The 20,805-nt window shown below is 39.6% G+C and overlaps 1 protein-coding gene across 5 annotated transcripts in view; it reads left to right on the top strand.

Annotated features, from left to right (window-relative positions):
- Nucleotides 1-20,805, top strand: part of CORIN (corin, serine peptidase) — a 278,076-nt gene that overhangs the window by 43,544 nt on the left and 213,727 nt on the right. For all 5 annotated transcript variants that reach the window (XM_067036047.1, XM_059067269.2, XM_067036046.1 and 2 more), the window contains exon 3: nucleotides 15,424-15,624. In XM_067036047.1, coding sequence (XP_066892148.1) covers nucleotides 15,424-15,624 — 201 coding nt within the window. The remainder of the gene's footprint in view (nucleotides 1-15,423; nucleotides 15,625-20,805) is intronic.

The following is a 20,805-nucleotide window of genomic DNA, read 5'->3' as shown; positions in this document are numbered from 1 at the left end:
TTGATTATTATGTGTCTCGGCGTGTTTATCCTTGGGTTTATCCTGTATGGGACTCTCTGTGCTTTCTGGACTTGGTTGACTATTTCCTTTCCTATATTAGGGAAGTATTCAACTATAATCTCTTCAAATATTTTCTCAGTCCCTTTCTTTTTCTCTTCTTCTTCTGGGACCCCTATGATTCAAATGTTGGTGCGTTTAATGTTGTCCCAGAGATCTCTGAGACTGTCCTCAGTTCTTTTCATTGTTTTTTCTTTCTTCTGCTCTGCAGTAGTTATTTCCATTATTTTATCTTCCAGGTCACCTATCCGTCCTTCTGCCTCAGTTATTCTGCTACTGATCCCGTCTAGAGTATTTTTCATTTCATTTATTGTGTTGCTCATCGTTACTTGCTTCCTCTTTATATCTTCTAGGTCCTTGTTAACTGTTTCTTGCAATTTGTCTATTCTATTTCCAAGATTTTGCATCATCTTCACCATCATTATTCTAAATTCTCTTTCAGGTAGATTGGCTATTACCTCTTCATTTGTTACATATGGTGTGTTTTTATCTTGTTCCTTCATCTGCTGTGTGTTTTTCTGTCTTCTCATTTTGCTTATCTTACTGTGTTTGGGGTCTCCCTTTTGCAGGCTGCAGGTTCGTATTTCTATCTATTTTTGGTGGCTGTCCCCAGTGGCTGAGGTTGGTTCAGTGGGTTGAGCAGGTTTCCTGGTTGGGGGGACCAGTGCCCCTGTTCTGGTGGATGAGGCTGGATCCCGTCTCCCTGGTGGGCAGGTCCACGTCTGGGGGCGTGTATGGGGATGTCGGTAGCCTTACTGTGATTCTAGGCAGCTTCTCTGCTAATGGATGGGGCTGTAGACCTGTCTCACTCTTTGTTGAGTATAGGGTGTCCAGCACTGTTCGTTGCTGGTCCTTGAGTGAATCTGGGTCTTGGTGTTGAGATGGAGATCTCTGGGAGATATTCGCCGTTTGATATTACGTGGAGCTGAGAGGTCTCTTGTGGACCAGTGTCCTGAGGTTAGTTCTCCCACCTCAGAGACATAGCCTTGACACCTGGCTGGAGTGCGAAGAGCCCAGGTACGTGGGGAGTTTCTTGCCTTTTGGGAGGTCTGAGGTCTTCTGCCAGCGTTCGGTGGGTGTTCTATAGGAGCAGTTCCACGTGTAGATATATTTCTGATGTCTCTGTGAGGAGGAAGGTGATCCCCGCGTCTTACTCTTCCGCCATCTTCTCGCTCCGTCCTGCACTGATTTTTGCAAACTATTATTCATCTCAAATTGACTTCGTCAAAGGTATGGTCCCCCCACATCTCATTAGAACGTTCTTAACTTTTTTTTTCCCCAGCTGTTGAGAATTGAAAATAGTTGATGAATAACACTAATGCAACCACCCCATCTTGGTCAATATCTTCATTTACCCAGTAATTCAAACTGGAAACCTTGAAGGGACCTCTGACTCTTTCCATTATGTTCTTACAATTTTGCCGCTGAAAGCTCTCTTCCAAATGTTCCCATCCTCACTGCTTTTGCCTTGATTCAGACTTGGTTTCAAGACTTGGTTTCAAAGGCTCGTGCACTCATCCACATCTAAAATAAATTTTGTTTTAGCCTTAAGCTTAAAAATGGCCTAAGGTTACCATCCTAGTTTTCTTAATTCTATGTAAAGTCTATGTGGGACCTATTAATTTTTAATTTTTGTCATGCATTGAAGAAAAAAGAAATTATAGTGATGGGGAGTATAGGAAATATGGTAAAATAGTTTGTTTTTCTTGAACTCAAGAGAAATATTCCTCTATAAAAGTGACTTTCCTCTTCAAAAATGCTAGATGAGCTGGAGATCATTGAACTTAAATACAGTTTTTCTCTTACCAAATTTCTTAGCAGCTTGTGGCTTTTACAAGAATTTGGAATGATAAGAATCTTAACTTCCTAAATTATAGTGTTGTGTTTTGAATATCATTTAAAAATGGAAAACCTCCCAGATCCTGATTTCTTTACACCAAAACCTTAAGATTTTCCGTGCTCTTTTATGACGTGACTCCACGTTCCTTATTTAATTCTCCAAATTCCTTCAATAATGCTGGTCTTCTGAGCAGATTCAAAAACATAGAGTTCTCAAACCTGAAAATAGTTTTTCGTTAATTCCTTAGGCCTGGGGTTATGCATTATGTCTAAAGTTTTGGAAAGGGCAGTCTAAAGCCTTGTACTCAAAGTGTAGTCCGTGGATGCAGCATCACTAGGGAGTTTGTGTGAAATGCAGAATCTGGAATCTTGGGCCCCACTCCAGACCTGTCAAATTTGCCTTCTAATGAGATCCCCAGGTGATTTCTATGCTTCATCCAGTCCTTAACCCACTGCAATCTGACCTTTGCCTACTACTAAATCTGTTCTGAGGCCCCCAATGTCCTTTTTTGAATGTGCAGAATTTGGAACCGATGTGTGTTTGAGCAAGAGTTTGAAATGGAGAGCCTGTGCTTCCTCTCTGTGTTTGTTTATATCTGTTCACAATGAGCATGTTCATTTTTGGTGCCAACAATGCTTTCTTCCATTCAGATGTGACGCCCAGATATGATCTTGCTCAGTCTTGACTACACCCTTCCTGAAATGCCCTTCTGCTTTGCCTGGATATTATCATTTCTAATTTTCCTTCTATTTCTGGCGGCTCTTTCTCTGTCTCCTTGAGCTCATCTTTCTCTACCTATCCAGTAAATTTTGCGTCATCTGTCCTAAGCTCTCTTCTCACTTTGCACCCATACATCTCTAGACAAGATCATCTTCTCCCATGACTTCCTTCATCATTCATGCATTCAACAAGTATTTATTGAGACCTTCACTGGTGCCAAGCATTCTGCTGGGTGCTTGAGATGCAGGCATGCATAATATACCTTCCTACCTTCGAGGAGGCAGACAAGAAAACAGACAATTTCACCTGAGTGTGTATGTGGTATATGCAGAGTGTGCTCTGGGAACACAAAGAAGATGCATATTTGTGGGAAGTCTGGCAAGGCCTTCTGGAGGAAGTGTTTAGATTGCCCCAGATTTAGACTTTTTTCCCCTTGAATGTTTCATAGCATTTTATACTCAATGTATTTATAATAATTTTAGTAACAAAAGGAAGCTTCCACAACTTTTATTTTTCATTCTCTATTATCTATTGTATCAGTCAGGGCAGGTTATGCTATGCTGTGTAACACAAATAATTCTAATATATTAGTGGCTTAACAACAATGAAGGTCAGCTTCTCACTTGCAACATGTACTCTGCAAGATGGCAGTGGGGCTATCCTCATTCAGGTCATTAAAGGACTAAATTGATGGACCAGGGAAGACCCTGTCCAAGGGCAGAGGTGCCAGCGGCTCCTGTGAGGCTGTGCCGGACCCCCAGGCCCTGCAGGCCGGCGAGCTGGACAGTGCACACTCCCTGGTCACCAGAACCCCTATCCTCAGCCTCTCGGCCCACGAGACGGGCCGGTCCGATACCGACTGTGCCGACCCTTCCGAGGTGATGCGTCCCAGGGCCCCAGTTTCCGGCCTGGCGGTGGCCGAGGAGTGCGAGACCGCGGTGGGGCGCAGGGCAGACACAGACCTCCACAGCTTTCACTCAGCTGAGGGGCAGAAGGACCTGCTCTCAGACGTCCAGCAGGCGACCCGCCTCCAGCAGCTGCGGCAACAGCCCCCGGCCCGATTCGCGCCCCCGGGGCCCTCCCGGGCCTGGACCGACCCCCACCGTCCCCAGCGCCCCTACCGGCTGGGACCCCAGACCCGCCCGCGGCCGCCGCTTGGTTGAAGCGGGCTCTATAGTCAGACTGTCCTGGATTTGAGCCCTGGAGTTTCCACTTTGTTGTGCAAACTAAGCTGTGTGGATTAAAGGCTCTTGGCACTCCAGCCAGGTGTCAAAGCTGTGTCTCTGAGGTGGGAGAACCAACCTCAGGACACTGGTCCACAAGAGACCTCTCAGCTCCACGTAATATCAAATGGCGAAAATCTCCCAGAGATCTCCATCTCAACACCAAGACCCAGCTTCACTCAAGGACCAGCAACGAACAGTGCTGAATACCCTATACCCAACAAAGAGCAGGACAGGTCTGTAGCCCCATCCATTAGCAGAGAGGCTGCCTAAAGTCGTAATAAGGCTACCAACATCCCCATACAAACCACCAGACGTGGACCTGCTCACGAGAAAGACAAGATCCAGCCTCATCCACCAGAACAGAGGCACTAGTCCCCCCAGCCAGGAAACCTGCCCAACCCACTGAACCACCCTCAGCCACTGGGGACAGCCACCAAAAACAGAGAGAACTACGAACCTGCAGCCTGCAAAAAGGAGACCCCAAACACAGTAAGATAAGCAAAATGAGAAGACAGAAAAACACACAGCAGATGAAGGAGCAAGATAAAAACACACCATACCTAACAAATGAAGAGGTAATAGCCAGTCTACCTGAAAAGGAATTCAGAATAATGATAGTAAAGATGATTCAAAATCTTGGAAATAGAATAGAAAAATTGCAAGAAACAGTTAACAAGGACCTAGAAGAAATAAAGAGGAAGCAAGTAACGATGAGCAACACAATAAATGAAATGAAAAATACTCTAGATAGGATCAATAGCAGAATAACTGAGGCAGAAGGACGGATAAGTGACCTGGAAGATAAAATAGTGGAAATAACTGCTGCAGAGCAGAAGAAAGAAAAAAGAATGAAAAGAACTGAGGACGGTCTCAGAGACCTCTGGGACAACATTAAACGCACCAACATTCGAATCATAGGGGTCCCAGAAGAAGAAGAGAAAAAGAAAGGGACTGAGAAAATATTTGAAGAGATTATAGTTGAAAACTTCCCTAATATAGGAAAGGAAATAGTCAATCAAGTCCAGGAAGCACGGAGAGTCCCATACAGGATAAACCCAAGGATAAGCACGCCAAGACACATAATAATCAAACTGTCAAAAATTAAATACAAAGAAAACATATTAAAAGCAAGGGAAAAACACCAAATAACACACAAGGGAATCCCCATAAGGCTAACATCTGATCTTTCAGCAGAAACTCTACAAGCCAGAAGGGAGTGGCAGGACATATTTAAAATGATGAAGGAAAATAACCTACAACCAAGATTACTCTACCCAGCAAGGATCTCATTCAGATTTGATGGAGAAATTAAAACCTTTACAGACAAGCAAAAGCTGAGAGAGTTCAGCACCACCAAACCCGCTTTACAACAAATGCTAAAGGAACTTCTCTAAGCAAGAAACACAAGAGAAGGAAAAGACCTACAAGAACAACCTGAAACAATTAAGTAAATGGTAATAGGAACGCACATATCAATAATTACCTTAAATGTAAATGGATTAAATGTTCCCACCAAAAGACACAGACTGGCTGAATGGATACAATAACAGGACCCATATATATGCTGTCTACAAGAGACCCACTTCAGACCTAGGGACACTTACAGACTGAAAGTGAGGAGATGGAAAAAGATATTCCATGCAAATGGAAATCAGAAGAAAGCTGGAGTAGCAATTCTCATATCAGACAAAATAGACTTTAAAATAAAAACTATTACAAGAGACAAAGAAGGACACTACATAATGATCAAGGGATCGATCCATGAAGAAGATATAACAATTGTAAATATTTATGCACCCAACATAGGAGCACCTCAATACATAAGGCAAATACTAACAGCCATAAAAGGGGAAATCGACAGTAACACAATCATAGTAGGGGACTTTAACACCCCACTGTCACCAATAGACAGATCATCCAAATTGAAAATAAATAGGGAAACACAAGCTTTAAATGATACATTACACAAGATAGACTTAACTGATATTTATAGGACATTCCATCCAAAAACAACAGAATACACATTTTTCTCAAGTGCTCATGGAACATTCTCCAGGATAGATCATATCTTGGGTCACAAATCTAGCCTTGGCAAATTTAAGAAAATTGAAATCGTATCAAGTATCTTTTCTGACCACAACGCTATGAGACTAGATATCAATTACAGGAAGAGATCTGTAAAAAATACAAAAACATGGAGGCTAAACAATACACTACTTAATAACGAAGTGATCACTGAAGAAATCAAAGAGGAAATCAAAAAGTACTTAGAAACAAACGACAATGGAGACACGACGACCCAAAACCTATGGGATGCAGCAAAAGCAGTTCTAAGAGGGAAGTTTATAGCAATACAATCATACCTTAAGAAACAGGAAACATCTCGAATAAACAACCTAACTTTGCACCTAAAGCAATTAGAGAAGGAAGAACAAAAAAACCCCAAGTTTAGCAGAAGGAAAGAAATCATAAAGATCAGATCAGAAATAAATGAAAAAGAAATGAAGAAAACAATAGCGAAGATCAATAAAAGTAAAAGCTGGTTCTTTGAGAAGATAAATAAAATTGATAAACCATTAGCCAGACTCATCAAGAAAAAAAGGGAGAAGTCTCAATTCAGTAGAATTAGAAATGAAAAAGAGATGTAACAACTGACTCTGCAGAAATACAAAAGATTATTAGAGATTACTACAAGCAACTCTATGCCAATAAACTGGACAACCTGGAAGAAATGGACAAATTCTTAGAAATGCACAACCTGCCAAGACTGAACCAGGAAGAAATAGAAAATATGAACAGACCAATCACAAGCACTGAAATTGAAACTGTGATTAAAAATCTTCCAATAAACAAAAGCCCAGGACCAGATGGCTTCACAGGTGAATTCTATCAAACATTTAGAGAAGAGCTAACACCTATCCTTCTCAAACTCTTCCAAAACAGAGCAGAGGGAGGAACACTCCCAAACTCATTCTATGAGGCCACCATCACCCTGATACCAAAACCAGACAAAGACGTCACAAAGAAAGAAAACTACAGGCTAATATCACTGATGAACATAGATGCCAAAATCCTCAACAAAATACTAGCAAACAGAATCCAACAGCACATTAAAAGGATCATACACCATGATCAAGTGGGGTTTATTCCAGGAATGCAAGGATTCTTCAATATACGCAAATCAATCAACGTGATACACCATATCAACAAACTGAAGGAGAAAAACCATATGATCATCTCAATAGATGCATAAAAAGCTTTTGACAAAATTCAACACCCATTTATGATAAAAACCTTGCAGAAAGTAGGCATACAGGGAACTTTCCTCAACATAATAAAGGCCATATATGACAAACCCACAGCCAGCATTGTTCTCAATGGTGAAAAACTGAAGCCATTTCCACTAAGATCAGGAACAAGACAAGGTTGCCCACTCTCACCACTCTTATTCAACCTAGTTTTGGAAGTTTTAGCCACAGCAATCAGAGAAAAACAAGAAATAAAAGGAATCCAAATAGGAAAAGAAGAAGTAAAGCTGTCACTGTTTGCAGATGACATGATACTATACATAGAGAATACTAAGGATGCTACCAGAAAACTACTAGAACTAATCAATGAATTTGGTAAAGTAGCAGGATACAAAATTAATGCACAGAAATCTCTTGCATTCTTATACACTAATGATGAAAAATCCGAGAGGGAAATTAAGAAAACACTCCCATTTACCACTGCAACAAAAAGAATAAAATACCTAGGAATAAACCTACCTAAGGAGACAAAAGACTTGTATGCAGAAAACTATAAGACACTGATGAAAGAAATTAAAGATGATACAAATAGGTGGAGAAATATACCATGTTCTTGGATTGGAAGAATCAATATTGTGAAAATGACTCTATTACCCAAAGCAATCTACAGATTCAATGCAATCCCTATCAAATTACCACTGGCATTTTTTACAGAACTAGAACAAAAAATTTCACAATTTGTATGGAAACACAAAAGACCCTGAATAGTAACGCAATCTTGAGAACGAAAAATGGAGCTGGAGGAATCAGGCTCCCTGACTTCAGACTATACTACAAGGCCACAGTAATCAAGACAGTATGGTACTGGCACAAAAACAGAAATATAGATCAATGGAACAGGATAGAAATCCCAGAGATAAACCCACACACATATGGTCACCTTATCTTTGATAAAGGAGGGAAGGATATACAGTGGATAAAAGACAGCCTGTTCAACAAATGGTGCTGGGGAAACTGGACAGCTACCTGTAGAAGTATGAAATTAGAACACTCCCTAACACCATACACAAAAATAAACTCAAAATGGGTTAAAGACCTAAATGTAAGGCCAGACACTATCAAACTCTTAGAGGAAAACATAGGCAGAACACTCTATGACATCAATCATAGCAAGATCCTTTTTGACCCATCTCCTAGAGAAATGGAAATAAAAACAAAAATAAACAAATGGGATCTAATGAAACTTAAAAGCTTTGGCACAGCAAAGGATACCATAAACAAGATCAAAAGACAACCCTCAGAATGGGAGAAAATATTTGCAAATGAAGCAACTGACAAAGGATTAATATCCAAAATTTATAAGCAACTCATGCAGCTCAATAACAAAAAAAACAAACAACCCAATCCAAAAATGGGCAGAAGAACTAAATAGACATTTCTCCAAAGAAGATATACAGAGTGCCAACAAACACATGAAAGAATGCTCAAAATCATTAATCATTAGAGAAATGCAAGTCAAAACTACAATGAGATATCACCTCACACCGGTCAGATTGGCCATCATCAAAAACTCTAGACACAATAAATGCTGGAGAGGGTGTGGAGAAAAGGGAACCCTCTTGCACTGCTGGTGGGAATGTAAATTGATACAGCCACTATGGAGAACAGTATGGAGGTTCCTTAAAAAACTACAAATAGAACTACCATATGACCCCGCAATCCCACTACTGGGCATATACCCTGAGAAAACGATAATTCAAAAAGAGTCATGTACCAAAATGTTTATTGCAGCTCTATTTACGATAGCCAGGACATGGAAGCAACCTAAGTGCCCATCAACAGATGAATGGATAAAGAAGATGTGGCACATATATACAATGGAATATTACTCAGCCATAAAAAGAAATGAAACTGAGTTATTTGTAATGATGTGGATAGACCTGGAGTCTGTCATACAGAGTGAAGTAAGTCAGAAGGAGAAAAACAAATACCGTATGCTAACACATATATATGGAATCTAAGAAAAAAACATGTCATGAAGAGATTAGTGGTAGGATGGGAATAAAACACAGACCTACTAGAGCATGGACTTGAGGATATGGGGAAGGGGAAGGGTAAGCTGTGATGAAGTGAGAGAGTGGCAGGGAGATATATACACTACCAAAGGTAAATTAGATAGCTAGTGTGAAGCAGCCGCATAGCACAGGGAGTTCACCTCTGTGCTTTGCGACCACCTAGAGGGGTGGGATAGGGAGGGTGTGAGGGAGGGTGACGCAAGAGGAAAGAGATATGGGAACATATGTATATGTATAACTGATTCACTTTGTTGTAAAGGAGAAACTAACACACTATTGTAAAACAGTTATACTCCAATAAAGATGTTAAAATAAATAAATAAATAAAAAATAAATTGATGGACCAGCCATCATCTTGAACCTTTGTGGTTATTTTGCCAGAAAGAAAGAAAAAAGAGAGCCCTGGAGTAACTTCTATACTTTTTTTATACTTTTAAAAAAGTATATAATGCAGCATCACTAATTATAATCACAATGCCGTACATTAGATCCCCAGAACTTACTCATCTTATAATTGGAAGTTCGTACCCTGTGACCAACATCAAAGATATCAAGAGACAGAATGAGGCCAAAGAATGTAACACCAGCATGTGCCCTAGTAGAATGGGAGAGAATTGAAAATATTTGATGAATAACACTAACGCAACCACCCCATCTTGGTCAATATCTTCATTTACCCAGTAATTCAAACCGGAAACCTTGAAGGGACCTCTTACTCTTTCCATTATGTTCTTACAATTTTGCCTCTGAAAGCTCTCTCCCAAATGTTCCCTTTGTCCTCACTGCTTTTGCCTTGACTCAGTCCTTCTTTTCTCACTTGGACTCTTGCAATAGCCTTTTGTCTGCTAGACTTAGCCCCTTTCAAGCATCACCCTGTTGCCAGAGTGATCATTATAATGTTCTACCCCATTTAAGACTCTGCAAAATTTCTCTGTCACAACACGATCAATTCCAAACCTATGACAGGAATACCTTTCCCAGTCTGGCTTCTACTTCCTTTCAAGCCTTTTCTCTTGCCAGTCCCCTGTGTGCCAGCCATGTTTCATTACCTGCTAGTCAGCTTTTGCATATTTTCCCCTTTGCTCTATCTAGAAAGTTCTCCATTCCTTATTACTACACCTCCCTCTTTCCCACAAATGCTTGGCTTAAACCTAGAAAATCCCTAATCATCTTTTAAGATTCACATGGAGGATCTTCTTCCCTAAGAAACCTTTCCTGACTTTCTCAAATGGAATGACAACTTCTTCTCTAATTGTTGTCACCGGATTGTCCTATGCATATCATTCTCCAAGCATTTGTATCATGGTCCGTAGTTTTAGGCTACATGCCTGTCTCCCCCAACTAATCTATAAACATCTTGATGATAAGAAACTCTTACTAAATTTTGTAATTTACTTTCAGCAGAGAGTAAATACATAGTTCCTGGCACATAGAAAATGCAAAGTAAATGTGTTACCACATGGCTAGAGATATAAAGATAAGGAATTAATTTCAAACTCATATCATAGGAAAATACATTTTTTTAACATGCAGATGATGGTTGATTTTTTTTAACTTGTATACCTTGTCCAAAATGAGAAGGGTATGTGGGTGTGTGTGTGTGTGTCATGTCCCAACTCAATTCTTGGATAAAGTTAAATAACTCTTGTAAGCTTTGGTTTCCTTCCCTCTGAAACTTCATAAAGAAGAGTTAAGTATAGCATGTTTCATGGGATTGTTGGAAGGCTAACTCAATAAATGCCCATAGTGAGGATACTTAGTAAGGTTCCTGTGTTAGTTTCCTATTGCTGCTATAACAACTCGGTAGCTTAAAATAACACAAATACAGTACCTTAGAGTTATGGAGGTCAGAAGTCCAAAATTGGTCTTACTGGGCTAAAATTAAGGTGTCAGTAGTACTGTATTCCTTCTGGAGGCTCTAGGGGCCAATCTGTTTTCTGCCTTTTCCAGCTTCTAGAGGCTTCCTGCGTTCTTTGGCTTGTGGCCCCTTGCCATCTTCAAAATGAGCAATGGCCCATTGAGTCTTTCTCACACTGCATAGCTCTGACACATACTCTCTCACCTCCCTCTTCTGCTTATAAGGATTCCATGACTACCGTGGGCTCACCTGAATAATCCAGGATAATTTCCCCATCTCAGATTCCCTAATTTACATCTTCAACATCCCTTTTGCCATGTAAGGTATGTAAAGTAAACTATTCACAGGTTCTGGGACTCGGGATGTGGACATCTCTGGGGGGAGCATTATTTTGTCTGCCACAGTGCTCAATCCACTCCTTGTAAAAGATGAGTAATACTTGACTATTATTGTTGGAAATGCAGGCTGTTTCTTAAACATTGTTAAATAGAGCTGTGTTATAGCTGAAACACTTTTGAGCCATACAGCCTTGATGTAATGTGGCCTTCTATTAATAACTTAGCATGAAAGAGTCACAGTTATTTTACTCCAAAAGTGGGTTAAGTGATTCACTTTTGAAAATTACCTTAGCCATTTTATTATGCTGGGATGCACTTAGAGTAAAAGGAAATTGGCATTTGTTTAAAAGTACCTTAGGACTTCCCTGGTGGCGCAGTGGTTAAGAATCCGCCTGCCAGTGCAGAGGATATGGGTTCGAGCCCAGGTCTGGGAAGATCCCGCATGCTGCGGAACAAATAAGCCTGTGTACCACAACTACTGAGCGTGCGCTCTAGGGCCCTCGTGCCGCAGCTATTGAAGGCCGCGCCCCTAGAGCCCGTGCTCCGCAACAAGAGAAGCCCCCGCAGTGAGAACCCTGTGCGTTGAAACAAAGAGTAGCCCCCGCTCACGGCAACTAGAGAAAGCCCATGCTTAGCAACGAATACCCAATGCAGCCGAAAATAAAAATAAAATATAAAAGTACCTTAGTAGCCCTAAGGAAGACAATTTTACTTTCATTACTATTATTGTGTAGTAATGACTAACAGTTATTGAGAACTTAATGTATACCAAGAACTGTTCCAAGTGTTTATGTATGTATTGACTAATTTGATACTAATGGCCAGCCCGTTAAGGGGAGGTACTTTGATTTTCCTTATTTTATGGCAGTTGAGAGTTTGCCCAAAGTTTCAGGGCTAGTAAGTAGTGATGGGATTTAAACCCAGGTGGTCAGGCTGTAGAACCTGTACTTTTAACCACAGCACTGTTAAAATAGGAATGTAGAAAAGGATGGGGCAACACTGAAAGAATGAACACGCTACTTTGAGCTAATAACTCTCAGCATTTTTGTAGCTCATCGTGGTGTAGCTTGACAGTATTTAGTCTTACTGAATTCTGTTTTTTGTGCTTTTAAAAAATGCGTAATAGAGGACAAACTGTGAGTTGAGAGTTGGTTAGTTTCCAGAGATGCTTGAAAACAAATGGTCTAGTCAGTTTAGCCTTTTAAAGACAGGTCTTTTAGGCTTGTTGTCTTTGTCTTTCTCTCAAAAATATAGGTTAGGGACATTAGCTGCAGCAACTACTGTATATCATGTGTTATCTTTCTATTCTGCCAACTTACTTTGATATGGAGAGTTTAAGAGTGAGGAAACTGCTTTTTTTTTTTTTTAAGGAAGTTGTTTTTCAAGGCAGTGTTTCCTGAAAAAGTTGGTGTTTAAAGAATATTTTATTTTATTTATTTATTTTTTTCTTGCGGTACACGGGCCTCTCACTGTTGTGGCCTCTCCCGTTGCGGAGCACAGGATCCAGACGCGCAGGCCCAGCGGCCATGGCTCACGGGCCCAGCCGCTCCGCAGCATGTGGGATCCTCCCGGACCGGGGCACGAACCTGTGTCCCCTGCATTGGCAGGCGGACTCTCAACCACTGTGCCACCAGGGAAGCCCTAAAGAATATTTTAGAGTAAACAGATATTATTAGCACTTTCACCACTACAGTTAGGTGAAAAAGTTAAAGGAAAGATTATTAATAAGGCTAGTCATTACAAACAAAATGTTAAGAACAACTGTTGAGATATTTCATACAATAAGGAACTCCCTTTAAGTGAATTACACAGGGATATAACTGAGGAGTTGACATTTGCTCAAAGTGTGTTGACAGAGCTGGATGCTGACTTATAGGGTCAGTGTGATAAGTAAATTGATTTTATGGGTCTTATACATTCATTATAGCCATGTTAGTGGAAATAACACGTTATGTGCAAAATCTCTATGCCAAAATTAGCAAAGAAGAGAGCAACTAATAAGTGAAAAATAAAATTACAGCTAATTAGTAAACTTTTCCTGTATGAGTAAAATACACATTATATAGCGAACAAATCTATCACATACATTTATTTTGATCTAGGATGAATTCTAAATCATTTTGAAAATCATAAACAATTAAATGAAGTCTTTTATTTCACCTACTGCACTTAATATTTATTCATAATCACACAGACAGTTTGGGGAGTGTGTTACCTGCACCGCATGGTCATGATTTAGCTTTTACACTCCATTTTACTTGGAATCCTGTTGACCTTAGTTAGCTAGAAAACAGCTGCTTTTCTATTTTGATTTGTAGTTAATATTTTCCAAGTGTCAAGCACATGTAAAGAAATTTTTTCTGTAGACTGATATTAAACATTTTATTTATATTTCTTTTTTTTTTAATGTTCCATGGGCTCTTTGGAAAAGTGAGAGTCAAGTAGAGCATTTACTATAAATGCTTTTAGGAAAAAAAGTCTCCATTGGGTATTTCTATAATGGATCAATATCACATTCATTTATTTTAGTGGCATACTCAACCAGAGTGCTATATTCTGGAAACACACTGTTGTCTATTTTGACTGAGTTAAAAATACATGATCTCTTTCAAAGTTTTCAGATTTTCTGCCTAAAGCTAAAGCTAGGGGATTCCCAATAACCTTAGGTTGGACTCTTTACTTTGTCCATGAATAAATACCTTGAGAAAGTGACCAGTTGATAATCTTAGTTTAATGCCTATTTCTTTCTTTCTTTCTTTTTTTTTTTTTTTTTTTTTTTTTTGCGGTACACAGACCTCTCACTGCTGTGGCCTCTCCCGCTGTGGAGCACAGGCTCTGGACGCGCAGGCTCAGCGGCCATGGCTTACGGGCCCAGCCTCTCCGCGGCATGTGGGGTCCTCCTGGACCGGGGCACGAACCCGTGTCCCCTGCATCGGCAGGCGGACTCTCAACCACTGCGACACCACGGAAGCCCCTAATGCCTATTTCTTATAATCAAATTTATAGCTTCTGGTCGAAGATGAATATAATATAGTTTCTTCTTTTAGTTTTGCTGTAATTGGAGTTTTACTTTTTGGGGTGGTGGTTTCTACAAGTCTTGGGAAATCATTGAGCCCTATTATTTTTATTATCTGTGTGTGTAGTTCACTGAAATTTAGTGTCAAATGTGGAGAAATAGAAGGCCGCAAGTTAGCTGGCACTGTTGTCCTTTGTGGCAGGTAGAAAGATAGGGAGAGCTTGTGTCCTAGGTACTGAGGAGCACAAAATGATGTGTGGAATTGAGACACTGAGAAAGCAGGAAGGAAATAGTGTAAGATTTGACACATTTTATTTGTGTTGAGTCCCAGGTGAAGGAGAATTGCCCTAATTTCTTTGGGCACTAGGAAACCTGGATGGGAGACTCAATTTCTAAACCTTTAGCTCTTGAGAAGCAATAGCCACCTTACAGGATTATGTGATCTACAACAGAAGAGAAACTATTGGTTGTCTCGAGAAGTGGGTGGTCTTGCTGGCCATCATTTTCTCTTTGCATTTGCCTGGGAAAGCAGCTCTAGAGTTTCCCTAATACGTTTTTTAAAATAAATATTTATAGACAATTCTCTGGAAGTCCAGTGGTTAGGACTCTGCACTCTTACTGCAGGGGGCATGGGTTTGATCCCTGGTTGGAGAACTAAGATCCTTCAAGCCATGCAGTGCAGCCAAAAATAAAAAATAAAAATAAAATAAGGGGCTTCCCTGGTGGTTCAGTGGTTGAGAATCCGCCTGCCAATGCAGGGAACACGGGCTCGAGCCCTGGTCCGGGAAGATCCCACATGCCGCAGAGCAACTGGGCCCATGAGCCACAACTACTGAGCCTGCGCGTCTGGAGCCTGTGCTCTGCAACAAGAGAGGCCGCGATAGTGAGAGGCCCGTGCACCGCAACTAGAGAAAGCCCTTGCATAGAAACAAAGACCCAACGCAGCCAAAAATAAATACATAAATTTTTTTAAAAAGTAAAATAAAAATAAAATAAAATAAATACTTCTAGTAATGTTTTAAAATATCTTTTCTTGGTCTTTCAGGAACATTAAAAAAAGCCTATTTTAAATCAAACGGGAGTGAACCTTTGGTCACTGATGGTGAAGTCCATGTGTATGATGTTATACTTCCAAGTACAACTCATAACGAGAGCACCGGGACATCTACTGCCAATCCCACCCAACACATTCCAGCCTGGACTATGGATGCTTCTCTCCCAGGGGACCAAAATCACAGGAGCACAGGTAAGTCTGAAGGTGCTAAATACCTGGGCCCTTTAATGTCTGTGGAACCCACAGGTAGATTTTTAAGTGTGGCAACTGATGGTCTTAATTCACAATCACTTACTGGTCACACAGGAAAAGCTCTGCTCCCTTATCTAGCAAGCATAGCCAAGTGCCCTGTTCCTAAAGATGAAATGCCCTCAGCTCAGCCATCCAGATAGGGACTGGAGTAAGAAATAAAAAGGTACCAATGCCATTCAGTGTTTCTGAGACATAAACATTTATGCTGCTTGCCCCAGTATGGCAGTGTTGATTTTACGTTGGTTCTGTTTTTTAAGTTTTAAGTTACTTATTTTGAGATGGTTAAATTAATAAGTAAACTAAGTTACTTATTTTGTTATTGGTGCCTTGTGGCAGGTATCCTACTTCTGTGGTTCTTCGAGGTAATTTCGCTGTAAGCATCTTTGCCTTAGACATCTTTGCTGTAAGCATTTCTGCCTCATAATTAATTGGTTGTAAGGCAATTTTACCATGAAAGATAAAAAATGAAAGAGGGACATTTAAAAAGACATAATGAAATGTGAGAAATGAATAACAATTAAAAAGACATTGCTAAATACAAAATTTTTGAATATGTTTAAAATGTGTGTAGATTCATGGTAACACTGCACAAATAACTGATTTTATTTTGTGAGTTGTACATTGTCTTCCAAGTCTTCTGTTTATAGTATTTTTATACACTTTTTTTTGCTTGTTGATCTGTCTCCTCATCAGCATTGCACTTTTTCTTTTTTGCTAAAATTTGTTCCTTTGTTAAAAGAGGTATCAGTTTCAAACACTAGGATGCATATTTGTAACTGAGTTCTGTATTGCACTGTGAAAGCCTTCTCCACTGGTGTTTGTTCCTTGCGTACTGTCACATGTCCGTTGATAGACTTTCCAAAGTTCTATGGGAAATGTAGGTTCAACTCTGTGCCTCTGAGGCCCTCAGACTCTTTCTCCTCCAGTGCAGTGTTTTAAGATAAGAAACCAAAACAAAGCAAATTGTCTTCTGTAAGCTCAATAAAGCTATCAATAACGTCTCTAACTGGAAGAAATGATAACACATTTCAACCCGTTGAAACCAAACTGTCAAACACCAAACTGTCAACCAGGTAGTTTACCTTTCACTGATGCTCTTAATTCACAATCACTTACTGGTCACACAGGAAAAGCTCTTACAGTCAATTAGTTATGTGGTGAAAATGTTTGCAGTGAGATGCTTACAGTGAGAAGTGAGAAGACCAGGTATGCAGTTCTATAATCGAATGCCAAGGGATTTGACGGGAGCTATCCCTTCATTTGCTTTCGAGGTGCCTATGTGTTCTTTCTCATTTCCTGGTTTTATTGGCTATGCAATTTATTTTACTTGTTGGTGACTGACAAATAATCACCCCTTGAGGGAAATGGCATGGCCAAAACTTCTTTTTGAGGACAAATGGAGGTATTTGTCAGTTATTCCAGAAAAAGAGCTTGCAGAGAGAGAGAGAGAAGACAGAAAGTGTGGAGATGGGTCCAGTTAGATGGCAACAGGTGATATGCTCCGGAATGTGACTCTATCCCTCAATACCCCTCCATTTTTTTTTAGTAAAGTTACTAACCTTCCAGAATGCTAGTGGGAGTGGATTAGTGTGGAAAGTTACTTAGTCAGTCCTGATAAATCATAATCAGAGCACAGTCACTGTTAAGAGCTTTCTCTGCAGTTGTCTTGAGTCTTACTTTCTACTTCCTAAAACAAGGTTATGTGATTGAAAATTACACAAAACCCATTCATCCCTGATCACTTTCTTGTTTGTTGCTCCCTCCTTCCTGAAAACCTCCAAAGGGAAATCACATCTTAGGTCTAGGACAGAATATTTATTTTCATTCTGAGCCAGGAAGGGAAGTATTAAGCTGACTCTGAAGAAACACAGGATTATTCTATCTCTCTAGCCCCAAAGAGTCAGAATGTTTGGCTTCCGTTGTTTCATGGAGCACTGATAGATATTAACTGTTTCTTATGCTTAGAGTTCACCAGTGATTTATATGGATTCATATTCATTACCTGATGGTAATACTACAAACCCAAATTATGCTAAGTAAAATTTGTTTTCCTCGTGAGTTTAATTTTGAAGTTTTTAATATTTAGGTCATGTCTTAAGTACTTCATTATTCTTAGGGCATTGTTTTTCAACAAAAGGGCAGAAGTAATTTAAGCAAAAACTCAGTCTAGTTAATGTGGTTGCAATTACAGCAATTGTTATTTTCTTTTACAAGGTGGATTTGTCTCTATTTCTGTCATTTGTTAAGATTCAAATAGAGGTGACAGACACATACCCTGAAGAGTAAAGAAACATATGGTCCTTGTTGCTCAGTTTGGAAGTTTGATGGGAGTCTGTTTGACTCATTTTCTCTTCCTATGGGTGGAACATTGCTTGAGAATATGAACGTAATTTGACATGTAAAGGAAACCCAGGTGAAATTAGAATGATTAAATGTAGAAGGGTCAAAACCTTTGAAAATGTGTCATTCTGTCTTGTTAATGTACTTGACAGTTAGCCTTGAGCTTTACTGTCTCACCACATAGACCCTCAATAAACTGTCTATAATAACTAAAATTATTTATTGTAAGGGATTTGGTAGTTTTTCATACATTTCAGTAATACTGCTAATCTGTGAATATAGCGCTTTTGATAGTTTTCAGGGCAAGTTTGAGTATTTTCTTTGTGGTCCTTATTATTATTTTAAAAATTTTATTGAAGTATAGTTGATTTACAATGTAGTATTAATTTCTGCTGTATAGCAAAGTGATTCTGTTATACATATATATATATTCTTTTTCATATTCTTTTCCATTATGGTTTATCACAGTATACTGAATATAGTTGCCTGTGCTAAACAGTAAGACCTTGTTGTTTATCTCTCTGCGGCCCTTATAATTAGCTGACAAGGTATGCAGGACAGGTATACACACCATTTTTCAAGGTATGAAATTGAGGCTTAGGGAAATTAAGTTGACATATCCAGTGTCACTTATTTACTAATTGGTAGCCATGGAATTGGGATTCAGATCTTGGGACTCCTAGACCAGAGTTCTTCCAAGTATTTCATGCTTCCTTATTTAATTTCATTGCTTTCTTTTCAGTAGCAGGAGCATTTCTGAGCAAATTTTAAGCTCCAGGAGAGTAATGTATTTTGTTTACTGCTTTATAGCCAGTGCTCAACAAAATATTTGTTGAATGAATAAATAAATAAATTTAATATCTGACCTCTTTTCATTGGTGATGCCAGATCACACTTCTCACTTGATATTTATTTAACCAATTTTACTTAAAGTATAATTTAATGCCTTGTTTCTCCACTAACACCTAGCAGAGAATTTACTTTTATTCCTTTCTTAAAAAAATTATTATTCTCTAATTAAAGTGTCATTCTAAATTTCTGGCATATGTAAAAGCTTTTTGAGTCCACTCTAGTCCAAAAATACAGTGGCGAGACATTCTGTCCTTCTCAATATCCTGGGTAGAAAACGAAGGAGAGAACTCCTGGCAAAAAGTACCAGGAAATAGACTTTCCTTAAGACATTTCCTTTTGGGGGTTCTTAATATCATGCCAAAGCATAGAATACTGCAGTTTGTAAAGTTTTAGCCAGATGCCTCCTAGATTACACTGTGTGGCAGAGCTGGGCTTTATAAATGTGAAATAGGCTTTATGTGACATCTGTTACATCTGGAGTTTCATTAGTTACATTTTGAAAACCAGTTGTAATATGGAAAGGAAAAAGGCCCATAGTTAGCTTTCATGCTGTATTTCAGCAAGGGATTTTCCTAGGTTGCATTCTGTTTAGATTTTTATTTTCATCTTTTCTTCTTATATATTTTATAAATATTTAATCATATATTGAATTTTAAGGAGAGGGAAAAACTCTTTGACCAACCAAGAACTTTTGGGTTAAAAATAGTATGGCACAAAATAAAATAGCCTAGAAATTCTAATCAGGAATTAAAGTGACATGAGAGTGGGCTAATGTGCTGAAAGCATAAAGTGTTTTGTTCTCTCATTGTGCTCTTTGATGACCAGCTCCTAAATCTTCTATATCAGATGAAAACACATCATACCTCTCATTCACTTACAAAAAGCTTTTTGAGGTATAATCCACATACCATTAAATTTGACCTCTAACACATATAATTCAGTATTTTTTAAATGTATTCACAGAGTTGTGCAACTATCACCACTATCTAATTTTAGAACATTTTCATCACTGCAAAAAGAAATGCTGTATCCATTATTCCTCATTTCCCCTCTCCCTCAACCTGTGTCCAAAACTAATCTACTTTCAGTCTCTATAGATTTGCCTATTCTGAACATTTCATATGAAGGGCATCATACCATAAATGTGTGGCTTTTGTGACTGGCTTTTCATATTTTTCTTGGGTATAGGCACAGCCCTGGCCTTCTAGTATCCCAGAGAATATGTCAGAGCTTTTCAAAGGCCTCTTCAGACATCTCATTCCCTAGTTTTTTCTTTTAAGTGTTTTGGTCAGCCTCTTATTTACAACAGTATCCTTGCCTCAGGTAACTGTGGTGTTAAACAATTGCCACAGATTGTTTTCAACACGTACCTTGGGAATAGAACTTTTTGCAAAGAGAAAGCTCTGAGTCAGATCAAGTAAAGACAAGTACTGAGAATGGATCCTTTCCAGGGAGCTTCTAGACAAGTTGAATGGTGATAATTCTCTGGGGATGGCTTTTTGGGGAGCTTCAGACCCATTCTTCCCCCTAGGTTGCTGATTTTTATAGATACCATGGTTGCAAGCTCATTGGTTTTCAAGGCTCCTGGAGAACTGAGGAGAGGGTGATGGGAATATGGCAAGTTAAAGTGCTACAAAGTGGGACTTCCCTGGTGGTGCAGTGGTTAAGAATCTGCCTGCCAATGCAGGGGACACGGGTTCTATCCCTGGCCCAGGAACATACCACATGCTGTGGAGCAGCTAAGCCCCGTGAGCCACAACTACTGAGCCTTTGCTCTAGTTCCCACGAGCCATAGCTACTGAGCCCACATGCCACAACTACTGAAGCCCACATGCCACAGCTACTGAAGCCCGCGTGCCTAGAGCCAGTGCTCCACACCAAGAGAAGCCACCGCAATGAGAAGCCCGTGCACCACACGAAGAGTAGCCC

This window comes from Kogia breviceps, chromosome 6, assembly GCF_026419965.1.
Source record: "Kogia breviceps isolate mKogBre1 chromosome 6, mKogBre1 haplotype 1, whole genome shotgun sequence".
Lineage (NCBI taxonomy): Eukaryota > Metazoa > Chordata > Mammalia > Artiodactyla > Physeteridae > Kogia > Kogia breviceps.
This window is presented reverse-complemented; position numbering and strand designations above follow the sequence as displayed.